The sequence below is a fragment of the Lissotriton vulgaris genome, chromosome 7 (genome assembly GCF_964263255.1).
Source record: "Lissotriton vulgaris chromosome 7, aLisVul1.2, whole genome shotgun sequence".
NCBI lineage: Eukaryota > Metazoa > Chordata > Amphibia > Caudata > Salamandridae > Lissotriton > Lissotriton vulgaris.
In genome coordinates, this window is record NC_141695.1 from 1,611,260,527 (window position 1) to 1,611,283,967 (window position 23,441).

The 23,441-nt window shown below is 45.6% G+C and overlaps 1 protein-coding gene across 2 annotated transcripts in view; it reads right to left on the minus strand.

The window, feature by feature from the left end:
- ZNF335 (zinc finger protein 335) overlaps nt 1-23,441 on the minus strand; it is a 256,077-nt gene that overhangs the window by 102,698 nt on the left and 129,938 nt on the right. For both annotated transcript variants that reach the window (XM_086932542.1, XM_086932540.1), the window contains exons 13-16: nt 19,440-19,516; nt 16,888-17,048; nt 16,022-16,242; nt 5,645-5,753 (exon numbers count right to left, since the gene is read on the minus strand). In XM_086932542.1, coding sequence (XP_086788668.1) covers nt 5,645-5,753; nt 16,022-16,242; nt 16,888-17,048; nt 19,440-19,516 — 568 coding nt within the window. The remainder of the gene's footprint in view (nt 1-5,644; nt 5,754-16,021; nt 16,243-16,887; nt 17,049-19,439; nt 19,517-23,441) is intronic.

The following is a 23,441-nucleotide window of genomic DNA, read 5'->3' on the forward strand; positions in this document are numbered from 1 at the left end:
GGATATATCTGTAAGAAACAGTAGTTATTATTAGATTCCTTACCTTAGAATATTCCCAGGCATCAGACTGGATCCGGAAACTTTTGCGTAGCAGTACCCCTGAGCATCGGTAGGCGTCGTCTGCGGCTCCGCGCCCGTCGTCGGCGCCGGGACGACGTCGCCGGAGTACTTAGACGCCGCCCTCGCGCGCTGACGTCAGTTCTTATACATAGCTTTTCCGTGCCAGAAACAAAGAGCCATGATAAAAACCAACACTGGTGCCATGAAACTAGGGCCCTGAAAGGGGAAAACCTTACCCCTAGATATCGGTTCGCAGAACGGGGAGGATGGGTGGGGCGGTAAGGAATCTAATACCAACTTCTGTATTTTACAGATATATCGTTACCGAAGGTAAGTAACTTGTGCACCTGAAAGAAACAGGTTAGTATTAGATTGCTTATGTTAGAATAGATACCCCAGCAATACCAACCCCGGTGGTGGGTCTGCGAACCAATGATCCGACCAGAAAGTCCTGGAGAGCGGAACGGCCAAAGAAGCCATCTCTCCGGACTTTGCTGTCCAGGCAGAAGTGTCTTGCAAACATGTGCAGCGAGGCCCACGTAACTACCGGACATGTGTCCTGCAAGGGGACTCCCCGACCCAGGGCAGTAGTAGCCGCCGTGGCCCGAGTGGCATGGGCCCTCAGCCCAACAGGAGGCTCCTTTTTAGCCAAAGAGTAGCATACCTTGATGCACAACACGACCCAATGAGAGATGGTCCGCTTGTGCACCGCCCGACCCTTCTTAGCGCCCACGTAACCAACAAAGAGTTGGTCATCCACCCGGAACTGGCATGAGCGATCAAAATAGAATGAGAGCGCACATTTTGGTTCCAGACGGTGGACCCTCTCTTCCACTTTCGAGGGATGTGGAGGCGGACAGAAGGTGGGCAAGTGATGGACTGCCCGATGTGGAAGGCTGTGACTACCTTGGGCAGGAAAGAGGGTCGCGTTCGCAACACAACTGTGTCCGGATGGACAGAAACAAAAGGAGGTTTAGAGGAAAGAGCCTGGAGCTCACTCACTCTCCTGGCAGAGGTGATGGCAACCAGGAATGCAGTCTTGAGAGTAAGTAGACGAAGAGGACAGTTATGAAGTGGCTCGAAAGGAGCGCACATCAGGTAAGTAAGAACAAGGTTCAAGTCCCACTGAGGCATCACGAAAGGAACTGGAGGAAACATATGAGTGATGCCCTTCAAAAACCTATTTACAACTGGGGACTTGAACAAAGAGGGCTGATCAGGGAGCCTTAAGAAGGCGGAAATGGCACAGAGGTAGCCCTTTAGAGTGCCCAGTGCAGAGCCCTTCTGGGCAAGAGAAAGAAGAAAGAGGAGAACCTCTGAAAGAGGGGCAGAAAGGGGATCCACAGCCTTTGCTGTGTACTCCCCCGGACAGGGGGGAGGAATGCCTTCAGTGCAAGCCGGATCGCTCGCAGCTCCAGAAGGTTGATGTGGAGCCGGGACTCCGCCGGAGACCAGGGGCCTCTGATCTCCGCCTCTACCATGTGGCTCCCCCAGCCCTGGAGGGACGCGTCTATTACAACTACGTGCTCTGGTTGAGGTAGGGAGAGTAATCTGCCGCTGACCCAATCGCGGTCCGTGAGCCACCACTGCAACTGTCTTGCAGTGCCCTCCGAGATCAAGACATGGTCGGACAAGTTGCCCTGATGGTGGGCCCACTGAAACTTCAGGTCGCACTGCAGAGCCCGCTTCTGCCACCTGGCGTGATGCACCAGAAGGATGCAGTAGGCCATCAGCCCCAGAAGCTGCAGCGTCAACCTGACCGAGACTCGGGATAATGGCTGAAAGATCGGACTCAGAGCCTGAATATCCTGAACCCGCTGTTCGGGAGGATAAACCCGAAACTGCGCTGAGGCTAGAACCGCTCCGATGAAGAGGAGCTTCTGAGAGGGACACAGGTGTGACTTTGGCACATTGATGGAGAACCCCACAAGGTGCAGGAGGTCAGCCGTAGTCTGGAGGTGGCTGGCAACTGTCTGGGGCGAGCCCGCCTTCAACAACCAGTCGTCGAGGTAGGGGAAGACTGAAACCCCTAACCTGCGCAGATGAGCTGCGACCACCGCCATCACTTTCGTGAACACCCGTGGGGAGCTGGTAAGGCAGAAGGGGAGCACGGTAAATTGAAAGTGCTCGTGGCCTACCGTGAAATGCAGGTAACGCCGGTGGGCCGGCAGGACAGGGATGTGAAAATAAGCGTCCTGCAAGTCCAACGCTACCATCCAGTCTTTCGGGTCCAGGGCAGCTAAGACCTGAGCCAAATTCAGCATCTTGAACTTCTCCTTCCAGGGGAAGCCGTTGACATTCCGCAGGTCCAAGATAGGACGTAGGCCCCCTTTGCCCTTCTTGGGAACCAGAAAGTGGTGGGAGTAACAACCACACCATACTTCTGGCCCAGGAACGTGCTCGATGGCCCCCCAAGAAGGCCGTAACTTCCTCTTGCAGAAGATTCAAGTGATCCCCCGACACGCGGTGGTAGTGCGGTGGCATGGCTGGAGGGGTCGCCTTGAAGGGGAGGGAGTAGCCCCTTCAGACGATTTGCAGCACCCACCTGTCCGAAGTGATGTTGCGCTAGTGAAGGAGGTGATTGCGAACACTACCACCCACTGGCGTCATGTGGGCCTGAAAGCTCGGACTAGGAAGGCTTTGAGGCGGATGCTGCGGGGGTGGATGTGGACTGGCCTCGCCGTTGTCCCCGGGCATCGCCACAGCGGTTACCACGTCCGCCACCGCGCTGCATGTTAGGCTGCGGCCTGTGTCTGGCAGGACGTGTGGGGGTGCCCCTTTATTGGCCACAAAAGGAGCGTAAGGCAGCAGGGTGCTGGCGCGGGGCTGACAGGCCCAAGAACTTGGCTGTAGCCCTGGAGTCCTTAAAGCGCTCAAGCGCACTGTCTGCCTTGCGCCAAAGAGGCGACGGCCATCAAACGGCATGTCCATAAGGGTGTTTTGGACATCAGCCGAAAAGTTGGCAGACCTCAGCCAGGCGTGGTGTCGAATTGCCACCGTCGTTGCCATCGCTCTACCTAGCGAGTCCGTTGTATCCAGTCCACATCGGATAGAATACCGTGCCGCATCTCGACCCCCCCAAGGGCTTGGTCGAGTTTAGTCTGGGCCTCCTCCGGACATTGTGGCAGCACGGCCGCGACTGTGTCCCACAGAGAGTGGATATAACGGCCCAAGAGGCACGCGGTGTAAACTGACCGCAACACCAAACTTAGGGAGGAGAACATTTTCTTTCCGTACTGTTCGTACCTCTTGGATTCCCGATCGGGGGGAGCCATCGGGAATGCGGTCTGGGAGTTAGAGGCCTCATTAAACAGCAGCAGATGCTCTGAGGAGTTTGCCTGCGGTTTAAGGACCTCAGTGAGTAGGGTTAGTCCTCACGGCCGCGACGGGGAGTTCAAGGGATAAGGCCTTGGCCGCCCGCGCCAACACCACACTATAGGCAGCCCCTCCTCCGTAGCCACGAGGCTAAGTGTCCAGACCATTGGCATCCTCAAGCTCTCCTGCCCAGTCCTGGTAAGGCTGACACTTACGTGACAGAGGGTCCTCAGACCTCTCCCAATCCTCCTCGCCACCCATCTCCTGATACTCAGGGTCAAAGGATGGGGCCGGGTCATAGAAGTCAAAATCTCCTAGTGGCGTCGAATACGGCGCTGGACCCGAATCGAGGGTAGGACCGGGGAAGGCGTCGTCCTGGGACGGCGCCGGGGGCGACACCCTGGGGGTCAGCACCTTCGAGGTCTTAAGGTCGACCGGCGACGACCCGGATCCGGAGCTGGATACGGCGGGGCCCTGCGGCGCCGGGACCGAAGTCGTTGACGGTGCCGGGGCCGAAGCACACGACAGTGCTGGAGCCGAAGCACCTGGCCCGCTTGGGGACCTAGTCCGCTGAGCCTGAAGGCGCCGCGGAACCCGACTGAGGAGCGAGCGACCTCATGGACATGAGGAAGGCCTCGATCTCCTCCGGCGTCGCGTTCTGCCCAGGAACCGGCGGGTATGGAGCAAGCTGCGATGCCTGCGGCTCTGGCGGAGCCGCGTGGGTGGTGTCGCTCGAACCACCGGCTGCACACACGAGTGTCGGGGGGAGTCAGAAGAGCGATGTCGCCTCTTCGACTTCTTGTGCCTCTTACCTGAGGACTTGGAGCCCGAGGAATGATGACCACTCCCGGAGCTATGACCACTCTGGCCCCGCGACCGACCTTCGACCTCCTTCCAGACCGGGACCTCGAACGGCGTGGGGCTGACTGCCGGAGCTCGAGGCGCTTGCGGGACTGCTCCCGCCTAGCCTTCGACGTCAAGGCCCGGCAGTCGGGGCACGACTTGTCGTCGTGGTCGGGCCTCAGGCAATGAAGGCACCGGTGATGGGGATCGGTACCCGACATCAGTCGGCTGCAGTCGACACAGGGTTTGAACCCGGGCATCCCTAACGGCACCTTCAGAGTTGGTTGACTCAAAAACCAGATCAAAAAGATTCAAAATGTTTAGTCAAAAATTTACTAAAGGGTACCACTTTCTCCGGACCTGCGATTGCTAGCGTGGAAAAAAGAAGAACTGATGTCAGCACGCGAGGGCAGCGTCTAAGTACTCCGACGACGTCATCCCGGCACCACTACGCCGACAACGGACGCGGAGCTGCAGATGACGCCTACCGACGCGCAGGGGTGCTGCTACGCAAAATTTTCCGGATCCAGTCTGACGCCTGGGGATATTCTAAGGTAGGGAATCTAATACTAACCTGTTTCTTTCAGATAAGTGCACTACAGGAGATGGTGCCGAAAGTTAAAGAGCATTTTGAGGACTAGCATGCAACACTGCCAGTGCAACTAATGGTGCTTAGTGTCAAACAAATTAATTCTATTACCAAGGATTACTTTCCCTGTTCGACATTGAGATCCCTATATAGGAATAACACAATGTAGAATTTGAAAGAAAAATCATTTTTTTAAATCCTGGAATGCGTTGTGGGAGGAAAAAGTAACTGTTAAGACACCTGACTGGTAAAGCCACGTACACTTATGAAGACTTACATTCTGATGCTGGCAACACTGCCTCCACTGTAGTCCTCTCCAAAGTATGAAATACTTTCTAAGTAATTTCAACCTCCGGATGTATTTTGAAGGATGAAGATGAAGTGTATAGAGAATCTATCAAAGAGAACTAATATTGGTCAAGGAGGGCTGGATCCATGCTAGTTTTTCACGATAATATTACGGACAAGGATTTTTTCACATTTATTTTATATAGACAAGTATGTGGCATAATGGGTTATGCCTTTCCTTGGTACAGCCGTGGCATCTTTGATTTAATCTCTACAAGCTTCACCATTCATCTCAATCTACAGTGCTGCTGTGATAATTTGTAAGATTTAATCCCTGCACAATAAAAAGCAAACATTTTAACCCACGCAGTCAAAGAAATACAAATCTTGGTTTATCATTGCAGTCGAAATATGCTACGGAAATTCAAGATGATGCAGAACTTAAGTTTAAATGTTGACACATTTAAATGTTCCAAGGGCACAATGACATTGGTGCCAAAGGGAGTTTAGTAAGGGAGTGTGGACTTCATGCATGTTTAATAATCTTACCTTGTTCATAAATAATAGTGGCAGTTCCTAGTGAGTCTTCTGACAGTTCTTGAGATACGCTGGAAGGCAGAGTCTGAAAGGTATGGTAGGTAATGTTTTCAGAGGAGACCTGCAAAAAACATGGAGAGACCTAACGCTGAAGACACTTTAACAAAAGCTTACACAGAAACTTTCAACTTGGGGGGAAGGCAATCAAGGGAAACAGCATAACATGGACATGTGTAGAAACACTGCTGAGAGGCAACAAGGAGAAACAAGAAGGTGACATTCAAGGGACCAGATAGAGGAACAAAAGAAATTATGAGTGGATGATAAAGAGCGGTGAAGCGAGTGAGAAACACTGACAAATTGAAGCAAAGTAAAAACAAGAAAGGGACGAGAAAGAGAAAAAAATTGGAGGATTTAGAACAAAGAATGAGACATTAGAAAGCAATAGCAGTAAGAAGATGGTAGGGCATGAGAGAAAAAATACACGAGTTAAAGGAATTATGAGAGAGGTATTAAAATGGGGGGAGGAGAGAAATGTGAATAGAGAAAGAAGAGACACAAAAGGGAGGAGAAGTGCAGAGAAGGAATAACAAAGGATGTGAAGGTATTTTACATTGCAAAGAGTGCATAACCAAATAAATTTCCCCTAGACTCGGTCAGCAAATAAGGGCATGATGTTAACAGAACAGATTTATTGGCAGAGAGCTTAAAATGCTCTCTTCTCGACGTGACCAAGCAGACTGCGAGAGGAGTAATACGTTACTGAAATGGTTCCTTTTATATAGCCCATAGGCCTTTGTTGTTTCCAAATCTGTTATTATCCTTTATCTAAGGCCCTCCCTATGAGTCTCTGTAGTTTCCTGTGGGGCGGCCCAGATCTCGCATGTGTGGCTGCAAGGTTCGCCTTTCAGAGGAATGTTTGCTCCATTTCTGGGTTGACGCAAATGAGCGTACCAACTGCAATGGAGATGTTGCAGCGGTAGCTAGAACACCACAGAGCTGCGAAATGCAGCGGCAATAACTTTTGAGTTCCCTTACTTGGCTCTGTTGCTGGATACAGGCTCGTGGAAAGTGAAGATGTGGCCTTGGAGTACCTCAGGCCTTTTAGAGCTCCTGGGCTAACTTGTCAACGAGAAACAGTATTTTGCACAGCTCTGTGGAGCGGGAGCAAAATTAATGAGCACCTCACCATTCAGCTCGGTGGTGGTGAAGGAGCGCCACAAACTGTTTATGACTAGAGACACATAATAGTAAATCAGTGTAACCAGTTTCAATAAGATTATGGGAAACAAAAATAAACAAGCATTGGCTTGTAGGTCTGAAACTGGTAGTCAGCTTTTTAGTTTTGTCAATGTGCGGCTTGTTTTGGCATGGTTTATGTAAAACGTTATTGCTGTAGGAGCTGCCGTGTCCTCACCATTATAACAAACATTGGCAAAAGCAAAAGTTGTTTTGGTCTCAAAAAGCACACATTGTCACTGTAGTTACTGGCACTGAATAAAACGACTTTCTGTGCCGATATGCTCCTTGTGAAAGAGCAGAATGGTGTCACTCAACAGCGAATCCAGACGATACAGAGAGAAAGAAAGAATTTTAAGAAACTCAAAAGGTCACGGTCAACGCCTGAACAAATTAGGGGCCCAATTATTAAACAAAGTCTCAAAAGTTCAGACATGGTACATTTCCTTGCATTAAGTGCAGCTATACATCTTTCGTGAATTTCCAAGAATTTACAGAAGTAGGACAAGAAATAGTACTCCTAGAAAATATTTGTGAACTGCAATTTAGCATGAGCAAATGTGCATGCGTAGATTTGCTCGAGTGAAAATCTGAGTGTTTGCAAGTTCTCTTTCCCTCCAACCACTTTTTTCACAACTCTGAAGGTTTACGTCTGCCATTGTCAGGAGTAAATTGCCAACATTTCTCAGTATGGGAACATATTAGAGAAGACGTGTTGAAAACCCTTACAACATGCAAGTTAGTAGGTTTGCAAAGACTCAAAAGGGCATTCTAACCCTGTAAGGAAAATGCTACTTACCAGTATGCATCTGTTCTTGGAATGTAGAGCTGCAGAGTTACACACTGTGCATAGATTGCCACCTAGTGTTGGGCCCGGATGTTTGCAGTTCGTTGGTGTCCTGTAAAGTCTTTGGAAGTCACAGGATAGGGGACTCCTCCTTTGGGCCATATTGCGCATGGGCATTGGCTCCATCCTCAGATTGCTTTTCGCCGTTAGGGAAATGATGGAGCTTTGCAAGAAAAGGAAGGATGTCCATGTGCGCTGAATCTAATTAAGATAATACTAAAACAGATAAAGGCAGCCGGGGAGGCGGGTGGGCGTGTGCAACTCTGCAGCTCTACATGCCAAAAACAGATGCATACTGGTAAGTAGCATTTTCCGTTCGAGGCATATGAGCTGCAGATTACACACTGTGCATAGATTATATAGCAGTGCCTACACTTAGCGGCGACTACCCGTATCTGTTGCAGTAGTTTGAAACAGTGTTTTGAGTACAGCCTGGCCCACAGTAGCTTGTTGTTTAGTTTGCACATCTACACAATAGTGATTTGTGAAAGTGTGCGTTGTAGACCATGTAGCTGCTTTGCATATGTCATCTAAGAGAATGTTCCCTAAAAATGCCACTGAAGCCCCTATCTTTCTTGTAGAATGTGCTTTAGGAGGAACAGATAGTGTACGTTTAGCTTTGTGGTAACAAATCTGTATACATTTGACAATCCACCTAGCTATCCCTGATTTTGAGATAGGGTTGCCTTTGTATGGTGGAGAAAAGGACACAAAAAGTTGTTTTGTTTTGAGAAAAGGTTGTGTTCTTTCAATATAGTAAAGTAAAGCTCTTTTGACATCTAAGGTATGAAGAGTTCTTTCTGCAACTGTTTGTGGCTGCGAGAAGAATACAGGCAGCTCCACAGATTGATTGAGATGAAAGGGTGAAACGACTTTTTGAAGGAATTTAGCATTAGTTCATAGAGCAACTTTATTATGGTGCATTTGCAGAAAAGGTTCTTGAATGGTGAATGCTTGTATCTCACTAACTCTTCTGAGAGAAGTAATAGCTACTAGGAAAGCAACTTTCCAAGTTAGGATTTGCAGTTCACATTTATGTAAGGGTTCAAATGGAGGTCCCATTAACCTTGTAAGAACAATGTTCAAATTCCACACTGGTGAAGGTGGTTTTCTGTGTGGGATTATTCTTTTGAGGCCCTCCATAAAAGCCTTTATGGCAGGTACTGTAAAAAGTGATAGATGGTGTCAATTTTGTAGGTATGCTGCAATGGCAGCAAGGTGCAGTCTAATAGATGTGTACGCGAAGTTACATTTTTGGAGGTGTAGTAAGTATTGTATGATGTGTTGAATAGACACATCTAATGGATTCTTTTGGTTGTTTTGGCAGTCTATTACAAAACGTTTCCACTTGGCTGCATGACATGCCCTAGTGGTGGAACGTCTAGCTTCTTTAATAACGTTCATACGTTCAGGGGGAAGGTTAAGGTAACCAAACTATGACTTCAGGAGCAAGATCGCTAGGTTGAGCTGAGCTGGGTCCGGGTGTCTGATTTCTCCATGGTTCTGGGTTAGTAGGCGTGGAGACAGGTATAGTTTTTGGTGTGGTACCACAGAAGGTTGCAGCAGCGTGGTGTACCACGGTTGTCTGGCCCAAGTTGGAGCTACTAGAATGAGTGTCAGGGAATGCTGTTGTAGTTTGCGTTCCACTAACGGAAGTAGTGGGAGAGGTGGAAAAGCGTACGCACGTGCCGGACCAGTTCATCCATATCGCAATCCCTTTGGACAGCGGGTGTGGATATCTGGCGGCGAAATTGGGCATTTTGCGTTTTTGTGGTTAGCGAAGAGGTCTAACTTAGGTTGTCCCCACATTTGAAAGAATGGTTGAAGAATTTGTGGATGAAGTTCCCACTAGTGAATCTGTTGCGTTTGACGGCTTAACAGATTCGCTATTGAGTTTTGCACTCCTGGAACATGCTGGGCTAAGAGAAAAATCTTTAGTGGTATAGCCCATCTCCAAATCTGCTGCGCTCACTGAGAGAGGTGCAGAGAGTGTGCCCCTCCCTGTTTGTTTATGTAATACATAGCTGTCATGTCGTCAGTGCGGACCAAGACATCTTTGCCTGAGATTTGCTTTTAAAATGCTTTTAGGGCTAGAAATATGGCTAGTAACTCCAGGTTATTGATGTGGAGTAATTTTTGTTGCGGTGTCCGCCTGCCCTGCATGGTGTGCTGCAGTAGGTGAGCTCCCCAGCCGGAGAGCGATGCATCCGTTGTCATGACTATTTGATGGACTGGCTTTAAGAACGATCGGTCCTTGGAAAGGTTTTTGGTGTTAATTGACCTTAAGCTTGGTTCCATTGTCGTGCCACGCACTCTTGAATAGGACGCATTTGTAGCCTTGCATGAGGTACTATGAATATGCAGGAGGCTATCATCCCTATGAGTTGCATGAACACTCGAGCTGGAAGAGAATGTTGTGATTGGAATTTTGTTAGGAGAGCTTGCATATTTGTTATCCTGGCCGGAGAGGGATAAGCGAGCGCTGTTGAGGTGTTTATTTTGGCACTCAGATATTGTTGCAGGTGAGACTTGGATTGGTTTATTGTGAATCCCAAGTCGTGGAGAAATTGGATGGTGGTGTGACTGTGTTGTACACGCTGACTGTGTGAGCTGGCCTTTATGAGCCAGTCGTCTAGATATGGGAAGAATGTGCTGTTTTAATAAGTGTGCTGCTACTACTGCTAGGCACTTGGTAAACACTCTTGGTGTTGTTGTGACTCCAAACAGGAGTACTTTAAATTGATAGTGATGACTGTCTAGTACAAATCTGAGATACTTTCTGTGAGCTGTGTGAATAGGAATGTGGAAATAGGCCTCCTTGAGATCTAGGGTAGCAAGGAAGTAGTTTTGTAACAGAAGAGGAAGGACCTGCTGAAGTGTGACCATGTGGAAGTGGTCTGATTGTATGTACAGGTTCAACAGTCTGAGGTCTAGAATAGGCCTGAGAGATCCGTCCTTTTTTGGGATGAGAAACTACAGGGAGTACACTTCCTTGTTTTGTTGATGCAATGGAACTAATTCTATTGTGCTTTTTTGTAGGAGAGATGTTACCTCTTGTCTTAGTAGAACTAAATGTTCTTGTGACATTGGTCGTTGTCTGGGTGGTATGTTTGGGGGGGGGGGGGTAGATGTTAGTTCTAGACAGTACCGTGACTGAATTATTTGTCTCACCCAAGTCATTGGGCGGGAGTGGAGGCAGAGCGGGAGTTATTAGTTTTGCCTCTGCATTTGTTATTGTTACCCCTGTTACCTCCTCCTTGGTAGCCTCTGCCATAGGTGGATTGAGTACGGGCCTTGTAAGAGGTAGAGGGAGTATCTGAGGAATATCCTCTGTTGGTACTTCTGTAAGATGAGCGACGGAAAGATCGTCTGGGAGCTTGCGACTGCAAGGCTCCCATAGATTGTGCTGTGTCTGTATCTTTTTTTCATTTTTTTCAAGGGATACGTCCACATTAGGATCAAATAAGTGTTGCTCATCAATGGGTTGTTTGAGGATGGCACTTTGTACTTCAAGTTTAAAACCTTAAATGTGTAGCCAAGAATGTCTACGTAAAAGGACACTGGTATTAATTGCCCTTGAAGCAGTATCCGCCGCATCTAGGGCACAGCGAATAGAGGTATTAGTGATATTTTTTCCCTCTTGTATAAGCTCATTTGCCCGATTTTTATATTTATCCGGAAGGTGCTGCATGATGGTTTCTAATTCATCATAATGTGCCCTATCGTATCTTGCAAGTAATGCTTGGGTATTTGCAATACGCCAGATGTTTGCAGCCTGTGATGCTGTTCTTTTCCCTGATGCATCCAGGAGCTTAGACTCTTTATCTAGCGGGGGAGCCTCGCCTGAAGTTTGAGAATTTGCTCTCTTGCGGCATTGGAGACTACATGGGATTCTAATGGTGCAGGGCCTTTAAGGTATGCTGGATCAGAAGGTGCAGCTTTATACTTCTTTTCTATTCTAGAGTTGATGATTCGAGCCCTGACTGGATCTTTGAATACTTCTGCTGCGTGCTTAATAACTCCTTTAAACATAGGTAAAGTTGAGGAAGACCTTTGTGTGTTATCAAAGGTATCCAAAAGGAAGTCTTCGTCTACTGGGTCAGTGTGTAGTTCGGCCCCATGATATTGGGCAGCCCTATGTACAAGTTGGTTAAACCCCAAAGTGTCTTCTGGTGGGGGAGGCCTGGATGGATATACACCTTCTTGTGGCACGTTAGGGACATCTGGGATGTTGCAGTCATTCCAAGGCTCAGGTGAGCCAGGTGGAGTATAATTATCTGGTGGCTCACTGTCTGCACCATCCCCTGTGTTATTAGAAGTGTCCCCATCATCATCTGGAGTAGGAGATGGCGAGTGATGTGGTAGAGGAGGTTGTGATGAGGGAATGTTGGATGGAGGAGAAGGAGGAGGATGGGAAGGTATCCTTAAAGGAGATGTTGCAATGTCCTTCTTCTTAGGATGAGGAACCGGTGCAGGTGCGTCTAGTGGTCTTTTTTTAGATGTAAGAGTCAAAAGACCAGTCTTAGGATATTTAGATAGAGTCTTTTGCATAGGATCTGGACGGAATAGGTCCTCTGTAGAGGGTAGATCTTTGGGTTCCGAAGGTTTTTTAGGCAACAAACTTTGAGCATCTTTCGGCTTTGAAACATGTTCCTTGGCAATGTCTTTGCTTTGGTTGAGGGAACATTCGTCTTTTTCGGTTCCGGAGGTTTTTTCGGTTCCGAGGGCTTTCCCGGCTCAGGAGCTTATTTTGGTTCTGCTGGTTTTTTCGGGTCAGAGGGATTTTTCAGCTCCGAGTGTGATTTAGGTACTGAGGCGCTGGTGCCAATCTTCGGCGCCGAGTGCTTAGATGTGGAAGCAGCTGGCGTGGAGGTAGAAGATGGCTTCCTTTTCGGTGCCGGCAGGTGTGCTCCAGCACCAGGGGTAGGCTGACTCGAGTCCGAATCGCCCAAAAGCTTATTAGGCTTCTTTGCTGAGCTCAAAGGTGGGGCGTGGAAAGCAGTCTCTCGGTGAGCACCCAGGGCCAAAGGCGAGGGTGTGACCAAAGCCTTTTTGGAAGGTGTCAAGGAAGGGTCAGAGTCGATGTTCTTACTTACGACCCTCCGCACCAGAGTGATGTCCTCGACTTCTGAATCTTCGGCCTCGGAGTTGCTGTTGACAGCAGGTTCTTGCAGTTGTTCTGGGACGTCGACGCCCTCTTCAAAGATGTCATCCGGGATGGAAGCTGACGAGCGAGCCATTGTTCTTCGAGCTTGTCGATCCCGAATTGTCTTCTTGGAGCAGAAAGAGGCACACGCCGAACAGTCTCTGGCCTCGTGCTCCGGTGAGGCAAAGGTTGCACACCTCATGAAGATCGGTGTGGGGTAATTTCGACCCAAATAGTGCTGTCAGCAAACAAAGTGGTCGATATATATATAGACTTATTCATTACAAATTTCTGAACAGGGTTTATCTTACACCAATGTATATTGTCAGGTATGCACCTACAAGTGACACTAAACGTCAAAGGTGTGGTGTCCTGCAGACAGACTTTATACACCTGGAATGGTGTTGCCCCGGTGTGGCTACATTCTGGGACCAAATAATTAAAACCATGGACGAAATGATCCTAACCATCGTTTTCAAAGTGGGAAACATTTTCAGGACCTTAAAATGAAAATTGAGCGGGAGCAAAAGAGGGCCTCCATCCTCCTGAAATACCTCCTCCGAGGCAAGAGGACAGGATGAAAGTCTTTCTCATACTGAACTTTGTTTATGTTATAGTGCAACAAAGGGTGTGTCCTAGCAGAAATCAGTTTCAGACCTACAATTGGAGTTAGATTGTTATCTATTACTGGTGCCTGTGGGCCGAAGGGGGCCCGATGGACAAAACGACTAGTAGGACCTGCGGCAAAGGAGTCGAGACATGTCCTACACCTCAAGTGGAGTGGGCTGTGGCAGTAGAGAGTCAGTTAGTGCCTAAGAGAAGGCCTGACTGGGGCCCTGATGGATTAGTGGAGTATGAAGGTACACCTAAGGGATACGGAACCACTTGGAGATCTGTAGCATGGCCTCTCTGAAGGCCACAATTCGCTGCATAGTCAGCGATGGCCTGGTGTAATTTGGGTGCACCGGCTTCAGGAGCGAAATCGAACGAAAGTCATACAGGAAACGCGGAACAAGGAACGTCCCCTGCAGCAGGAGCTTCGAGTAAGTGAAGAACTCCACATTGACTTTTTGTGTTTTCTCTTCCACAGGTCTCTCGATTTAGTCTTGGACCAAAGTAGGTGACCAGGAGCGGAAATGGGAACGCGAACACCCTCACGACCTAGTGACTGATCAAGTTTCTTATGCTGGGCGATCTTCGTAAAACTATTCTGATCGAAAATGTGGTCAAATGCATTACTGAAATCGCCATCCACCACAAGAATATAACCACTGTCCATTACAATAGGTTCACTGAAGAGGTTCCCAGAATTTGATGAGCAATAATGTAGGGGGACAACAGCTGACATACTGTAGGTGTTTTGTTAGATAATTTGAAATGGAGAATCGATGAACAACCTTGTTCAATTAAATTAGCGCCTGTTGTGAATAAGCCTAGTCTGTTGGAATAAGTTTACTGAAACCTATGGAGGCAGATGTGAAACAACTGCCCACTTCTGTCTCTATCCCACCTGCCCTACATGTCAGAGCTTGACTTTTTGTAAGATGAGTTTATTGAAACATAATATCGTTCATATCTTCACTATGTTGTGACACAGTTTTTGTCCTATAGCTAAAACTACAAACAACATTTCTGAACTTATTTTGATTTTTGAAGCTTGAATCAGAGCACTTAAAAATGTGACCAACATAGTCGACGTCATAGAAAATTGACCTTACATGAATAGATTTTGGTTTGACAGCATATATAGATATCATAGTGACCTATGCACATAAAGACACAAGCATACCATCACAGGCATGCAAAAGCATGGATATAAACAAACATTTCTCATAGCTTTGTCCCTGCAGCAAGGAATCCAGGCAGTCTGTGCTGCTAACCTTGATGTTTGAAATACCTGCAGATTTATGTTCCTTGATTTAGAAAGAATGCCAATAGTTTTCCACTATACAGACAGCAGCCTCAGCAGTAAGTTCAGAAAAAGTAAACATATTTTGGGCTGACTATGCAAAGGCTTCAGCAGTGAAAATAGGTAAAAAAAAAAAAATGAAGTAAAGAGAGAGGGCCAGTGCCACTGACCCTTTTATAACAGACTACATAATGCTAAAGAATATGGTTAAGAGAAAGAAAAGAAAAAGGGGTGAGAAGGAATACAAAACATCGGTGGGAGGAAAGGACAGGTTTAGCATGAAGGAAGATTTAAAAAAATGATCACTTTTAGAGATGGAGTAAAGTGGTCCTTCCAGAAACAATTATGTTAAGGATGTGCAGCAGAGAGACGTCGTATGTGGTACACGCCATAAGGAATTTCGGCTCAAAAGAAATTATGAAGTCCTAATGAAGAAGACGCCTCTCTTTGGATGAAGAGGAACCGCCTTACAGAGGTGAAGCTACTGTGCCCAAATTAATTATCACTTGTCCTCGTGCAAGAACCAGCTAACACGTGAAGAGTCATCTGAAAAAGTCTATGAAGGCTCTGGTTTAGGCCTAAAACAGTAGCAGAATAAGAAAACCTCACCGCAACATATGAAGGATTGCACCGCGGTCCAAAGCCCTGATGATAATTCCTTAAGAAACCGAGGAATTAGAAATGCGTCGGCACGCACAAAGTACCTGCAAGGGACTATCATCAACTGAGACTCTATTTGAGGGTGGTGACACATAAAATACACCCCAAGAGCAAATTGGACCTCAAAGCATTTTGTCCCCACATGGTTGTCTGTCCTAGGGTCTTATTGAATGTTTATAAGCTAACAATCTTATCGCTTACAGACACTATCAAACTTTTGACTGGTGCAGTCACATGATATGAATGTAAAGTTGTTTTTCATATATGTTTTTCCAATGAATTCATGAAAATATCAGTTTATAATTTTTTTCTGCACTGTTTTTTTATAATGTACTCTATTATGAATGAAATATGTACTCTTCTCATGCACTTTGAATTATGAATGATATTTAAAAAGATGAACAAATACAATTGTTGCAGTACAGTGACTAATTGCGTTGTATGTAAAATCTGCATAATTCATTAGCAGTATCAGAATTGGTGGCCAGGAGCTTTTTTGGTAAAAAAAATTCTAAACGTCCTTCCCAGCCCCCAGAAAGGACGTAACCCCTATAATGTAAACTAAGGATGTGCAGCATGGCATAATACCTGTGAGTTGACAACCATCTCTTCTTGAGTAGTATTCTGTTGTTTCAGTGCCTCAATCTGCTGAAGCGTGAAGAAGGGGCGACGGCGGCAAGGGGGTTCCTCTGGGTGCCGCTGGCCCCACTCCTGGAATTTCTCAGTGTGTCGACACTGCACATGGAGGCGCAGGTTCTTCTTGTGCTTGGTAGTGAAATGGCAATAATCACAACAAAATGGTTTTCCACCTGAAAGGAGGGAAATGGATATCACCTGTTAGTTTTTCTTAAGAGACCCACTTAGTGGTGTACTTGCACTCTACAAACACGCCTGTGATGTTAGGTATGAGCTACCCGTGTCTCGTGCACAATACTTGTGGGATTCAGACTAGTGCGTTTTCACAGGTTCAGCATATAGGCAATTCATAAAGGTAGCATACTTTTCTATATTTGATTTCATGGTACATCAAAAGTGCATGTGTTAGTTTGGATATATTGATTATAGTCTTGAAATTGCATGTGCAGAGGAGAAACCTGTTCAACATACATCATGGATCAACCTGGGTATCGGTGAAGATCAAACCAAGCCCTCAATAAACACATGGATATTATCTGCTATGGGGTCTATAGGTTGTTTCACTGTGCTTGTTTGTCTCTATTTCGAAAAATGAGAAAGTGCTCCAAACGCAACAAGATCCAAAAGTCTAGCAAGAGGTGGTATAAATGGGCACTGTACACATCACTGATAAACAAATTTCCAGATACGAAAGCCCAGGCATTGAAACAGAGGATCTATCTAATAAGATGCACCATTTTATTGATCCACATTATCAGTTAAAGATATTACATTATGCCAGCTTGAGGGGTAAATATGGAAGGAAGTCTAAAACATACCTGTGTGCTTCACAGCAAGATGAGACACAAGGAAGTCTTCACGGAAGGTGCAGTATTTGCAGAAACTGCATTTGTAGGGTTTATCGTTCATGTGAGTTAGCTGGTGGTTCAGCAAAGCCTTCTTGTCATTACAGATAACATCACAGAACTCACACTTAAACCTGAAACTCCCCAAAAAGACAATTGGATAATCACAAAGTGGTTTTAGATCCATGGAACTGGAACAAAGAAAAGGTTAGGATATTTCCCCCATCCCTTATATTGCTTTGCCTCATTCATATCTCCCCTTCCTTCCTTTCTCCCTTCGTTCTTATTTTCTACATAGGTTCTCTAGTATTTAAGCTTAATATGAAAAAGAAATGACTGCTCTCTCGAGGGACAAATGTGTCTGTTTAGTATCAGCCAGTTTCCCTGGTTTGGTCTTCTTCTGGCAGCAGCACATGGGAGTCCTGATTTAAGGGGAGATTGACATTCACATCTTTATTGAAACTGTGATAATTTGCGTCTTCATGTCTATCCTACCCGGACAGTTATGGAGGTTTGAAAGTACAAGCAGGAGAAAGGGTTTTTTGGTTTCAGAGTAAAATTAAGGCGCTCTGCTAGAGGTAGATGCAAATCATATCTTACAAAAGTAGGGGTGTGGTGTAACTGGGTGAGCGGCAAAGACCCTATAACCGCTCAAATGTGTGTCAGCAACCAACCGACACACTACTCAAATTTTGCGAAAATACCCTATGCACACAGCAAAGAAAACTAGTATGGTTGTGTTTATGTTGACACACATATAAAGGAGAACAAAACTAACAGAAACAACACAGGGGTTTCCTGTACAGTATTACAACAGTTGAGTCTTAATTTTTTCTTTTTTCTAAACCAGCCAGCCGACAAGTGTTTCATCGCATTTGGAAAAGTATTTCCGCGACTCCTCAGGGCTGCAGTTGAGGCAAGAAATAGAAAGGAAGTCGCTCCGCCGGTGATAATTCCGACCCGGCAGGGCCCGTGACTTAGTGCATGGTTTCTAGGTAGAAGTAAGCTGCCGAAAGAGATACACTTTGTTGTGTGTTGTCAAAAGGATGTCAGGGTCCCTTCACTTCAGAGACTCTGTCTTGGCACTTTTTAAAGGAATAACGTGGATTTAAAAGTTGACGCAAGAGTAGTCTTGAAAATGGCTGTAAGCCCGGAGAGACGGTTATCAGGTAATCAGGGAGCGGATAACTCCACGGATAGTTGCTGTTAGCGATCGGCATAGGTGCAGGTAGATCCTCTCACGGGTCGCTGTGTTCCAGTCGTGACCCGCAAGAGGATCTACCTGCACCCATGCCGATCGCTAACCCATTCCGCAGCCCTGAGGAGTCGCGGAAATACTTTTCCGTAAGCGATGAAACACGTGTCGGCTGGCTGATTTTGAAAAAAGTAAAACTTAAAAGACTCAACTGTTGTAATACTGTACAGGAAACCCCTGCTTTGTTTCTGTTAGCTTTGTTCTCCTTTATATGTGTGTCAACATAGACACAACCGTACTAGTTTTCTTTGCTGTGTGCAAAGGGTATTTTCGCAAATAATTGAGGTTTGAAAGCCCAGCTTTCAGTTTCAGACTAGGCATACAGTGTCCTAGTTATTGGGGACCATCACCTGTGATAGGGCGTGGTTGCCCGTGCATATTCAAGGATTAGGGGAAACGCCCGTCAGTTGCAGAGAAACAAAACTACATAGAGTGGGCTTCAAATCTCATACCAGAAAAGGACAAGTACTTTACATTACATAACAACAATAAGTAATATAGTAGGCATAACAAAAGCAGAGACTGGGAGAAAGAGAAAAGACAGGCAATGAGGCAGCCGCACAAAGTATGTAAAAAAAAACCACTGGTGAATTAAAAAAGGCAATATGAAGAAATAAGATGAGAACTCGAAGGCGTTGAAGCACAAAAAGATGGCATTGGAATCACCACCCAAAAGAAATCACCAGGTAAGGACACTGGAGACCAAGAAAATAAAAACAATGATACCACAGCAATGGAACAGCTGACCAAGAAAAATGGCGCACGAGCAAGGTGCTTGGAAAAAAGAGAAATGGTAGGCACTGATACAACCAAACATGCATAGCACACCATTAAAGGTGATTTGGGACACAGAGAAAAAAGATAGCACCTCAACAACAGTCTTTATAACACAATAAAACCTAAACACAATATCTCCGCAGAACGAGGAGATCAGGATTCCAGGGGAAAGTGGGTGAGACAGAAAAAACAGGCATGAAACAAGAAGACCACCCAGAGATGACAAAATGTGTAAATGACGAGGGTGACAATGCTACACACCAGGAGAGACTTATGAGAAAGGAGGCTGGCGAAGCAAGCAATAACATAAGTATACAGGAAGAGCTCGTTAGGAAAGTAAGTAACACAATGACAATGCATGAATAGAAGACAAAGCCATGAAAGAAAGCTAGAAACCACTATAAAGGCAGATTATGTAATTATCCGGCAAGAAAAGCACTCTTGAGGGGGGCACAAAAATAAAGCAAGTGACTTGGACTTGAACAACTCTTACCTGCTGTTACCAATCACCTGGATATGTGTCAACAAGTGCATCTTGAAGGTGTAGCGCTTTTTAAAAGATTTCCCACACTGAAAGAGAGTATCAAAGCTGCATGTTACACAGATGCTCTCTGTGTTTGCCATGTCATTTGCTCCCTACAATACCCCTCTACAATACAACTGCAACCCCATAAACACTTAAAAACTAGTTGTACTTCTTGACTCAGTACAAACAACTACGTACTTCTAGCCTCCTCACGGGATATTACACAAGTATCCATAAACTATACACCACATAAACCACCTCTTGAATCATTATTATACACCAAATGACAAATGTTCATGGAATTAGTGGTGCATAGTATACAACTCTACTTGGAAATGCATATTATGTCCTTTCTTTCAGCAATATTTCCACCCCCTGAAAAATTAGGTTTTTTCTTGTAAGGGTGGTTCGCCAGACTGTTAACTTGTATAGCTTGCCATGATATTTGACTATTATCCAATGTGAAACTTTGAATACCCAGGTATCGTAATACGTAACCAGCTGTCTTCCAACAAAAGTCCCACGAGAGGGGTGAGTGGGGTGCTCTGAACTCAGTCTTGCCCATACCTCCTTCTAACACAGTGACTCTTCTGGCTAGCGCCTACTTTGTTCAGAATCTTGGCACTATTTGTGTAAGCACGTGGAACAAAAAAGTGACAAATAAAGCACACTTCCATAGAAGCCTGGAGAGGCGAATAGCTCACTTTATTTAACATATAAATACATAGCCCTTACCTAGCCACCAGGCAGCAGAGATGTTTATAAGTAACACAGGTTTCTAGGGCAGTAGTTCTTTTATTTCTGTGGGCTCCCACAGAATGACAAGTGAAAGTCTTAGACCCCGGGCTAAGCATATTCTATGATTTTAAACCCCCCAAATTGGGCTAAGCATATTCTATGATTTGAAACCCCCCAAATTAATAATACAGAAAAATACAGAAAAAAGTATACATCAAACAATTGGACAAAATATGTAATATTATGTTTAATCTACAAACAAAAAGATACACAAAATCATAAACAAAATGATACCCAATATCAAAATTTTTATTTGAATGCACATATTGGAGCATTTCAAAATGTGGTTTTATTTAGAAAAGACAAAGAGATATGCTAGGTTATATTTTTTACTTCTAATGCATGCTCTCTTTTTATAAGCAAATACTAGTTCTTGGAATAAGGCCACCATGTGTCCATACTATTTTTTGCTGTACTTGCGTTGCTCTCAACTGTCAATCTAAGAACACCATTAAAGAGGGATATTTGAAGCTCCCCTGGAGCATTTCTGTCATCTAGATGAATGAGTAGAAGTACTTTGGGCCTGATGTCTGTATGCAGGATGGTGGGTTGTAGTTCTTGAGCAAAAGGATGTTGTTAGGATGTACATGTAGTAATTTTGGCAATGTGACGATTTAGGGTAAGGTTTCAGCCTATTGTGAAGCCAAGCATCTCTGCACACTCTACCTGGCATTGGCAGATGCCTAGAGGATGCAGAATGGTCATGCACCTCTGTACGGGGGAGGGGAGTGAGTAGAGAATAAGAGCAGGAATTCTGTCAGTTTCAGAGAGAGCGATTGCGCCAAGTTTGCTAGTTTACTGATGATAGACTTAAGAGTTAATATGTTGGCCAGGTCAGACAATCACAGGTAAAACTTTGTCATCAGCATATGAAAGAATAAATATGGAATTTTCTTGAAGAATGTAGCCGGAGGTTCGATGTACATACTGAATAGTTAAGGTGAAAGGATGGATTTTTGTGGTACACCATATTTCATTGATGTGGGGCGGTTTCAAGGGAGTTGAGTTTCACACAGAGATCTTTAAGAAACTGCGAGGGCTGACACCATTAAAAGGGGGGACCATGGATGAGGTCCATGAAATTTTAGGACTGCTAGTGGAACTGGTATATAAGTGAAGCCAGTTCCCAGGATATGGACTGCTTGAAGCACGCCAGGCCCGAGCCTGCCTTGTCACTGAAAAGGGGGAGCATTGTCAAAGGGCATGTTCATAGGTTTCTCTTGGACATCATCCAAAAACCCAGTGGAGGAGATCCAAGCATGGTAGCAGAAGCCAATGGAACAGCCATGGACTACAACACTGAATCACTGTGTCCAAGCCAGAGATTAGGATTTGTTTTGTCGCATCTTCCTCATGGAGCATAACTTTCGCACAATGATCACAAAGATGATCAGAAAGAATCAATATGCCACATTTCTCCATTTCATACACAGCATGGAAGTAGAAAATTAGTAGGCATATTGCATTTGTGAAACAAAGGGCAAGGCCCCCAAAAGAAAAGCCCCTCTTCTCCATTGCCTCAATCTGTTTTTTTTTACTTGATGCTGGCAGAGGAAGTGTGGAGAGTTTCATAGTTCTGCTTGGAGTAAGGGAATGCATGAACCACAAGTCTATGGGAAGGAATACACATTCGAAATTTTGAGACCCAGGCACTGAGTGGTAGTAGCGGGTGACCTATTGGTACACCGCCGGGAGCAACTGTTTGACTGTCGAACAGGTAGATTGCAAGAATCTCTGTGAGCAAGTCCTACTTGTTGTTTTACACAGTCAATGGCAGATGAAGAGCATCTGCTGTGACCAAGGCAAGTTCTTCAGTGGGAGACTCAAATGACATTTTTAGTCCAATCCTGAAGATGTGTTTAGAATAGCTGCACTTTGCAGAGTCAAGTAGTTGCAAGGGTCTGCTCCAAAGTAGGGGGCGCAGATGGTCCACATCAATACTATTATTGTGGACATGATAAACAATGTTTGCCATTTCAATGGGGACCAGAGGTCCCCAAACCGGTCAACATACTACCAAGGAAGCAAATGACTGTAAAGAGCACCCTCTGGTAACTGCTGTGCCACGTAACATGACCAGGATAGAACCAGTCTTTGGAAAATTTGCTGAAGTGTGCAACATATCCGAAGAAGACAATGATGGTACCAGGGACAGCACTGATGCCGACTGTGGAGCAAACACCAAGACCTTCGTCAGTGGTATCAGTTTGCCCTGCACCAGAATAGTGTCACATGGCTCCATGGGGCTCTGAGGTGCAAAACAGGGATGGGAGCATAGTATCTGTAGAAGACGTCAAATATTACCTGATGGTAGGCTGCCATCTGCATGCTATTAGTGCCAAGAGCTGGAAAAGCCAGAAGAGGATCATCAGCTTTGTTTCAAGAGCCGGAACTGAATCTAGTGCAGAATCTCTACAATGTCTAGGTCCAAAGTCAACATTGAAGCAAGAATCAAGAAATAAGGCCAATGACTAAGACCTTCCCATGGAGGGGGAACAACAGTGGTAACGCAAACGTTCATTGATGTGCCTCTTAGGCAGCACCCAGTGATCATCAGTTTTCACTGTTAGATGGGCTGGTAGGACTTCATCTTTGAACCATGATGATGAAGGAGGACGTTATAATTAAACCGGCCATGAAATATCTCTTAGTCACCATACAACAGCAATTGTCGACCTGGGGACTGCAACGCCTACTCAGGGAGTCTGCAACGGTTTAGAAAATTAAATAATATTAGCATAACAATGAAGTATATGTACAGATTAAAAAGCACAATGTAAAGGTGAAATAAACCGGCTCTGTAAATATGAAGGAGTTTGGAAGTGGCAGGTAAAAATTAAGTTGTTATCCTTCGCTTGATTCGTGGGAGCAGCGCAAAACACAGCAAACAGATCCTAGCATGAACGATTGGTGGACTCAGTTAAAGCACTGGATTTACCCCCAAAGTGAGACCATGGATTAGAAGTAAAAATATAAAGTGATATGCTAGAGTCTAGTGTATCACTTCATACATGCAAGTATGGATAAAGGTGAGCTCAGCTAACATTACGCTTTGAATGGCTTTTATTTGAAGACATACCATGTTTCATATTTTTAACAAGACTCCCAGCTTGAAATGAGGCTATCCAAAGAGCATGATAAAGCATTAAAGGTCTAAAGCTGTAGAGCTAA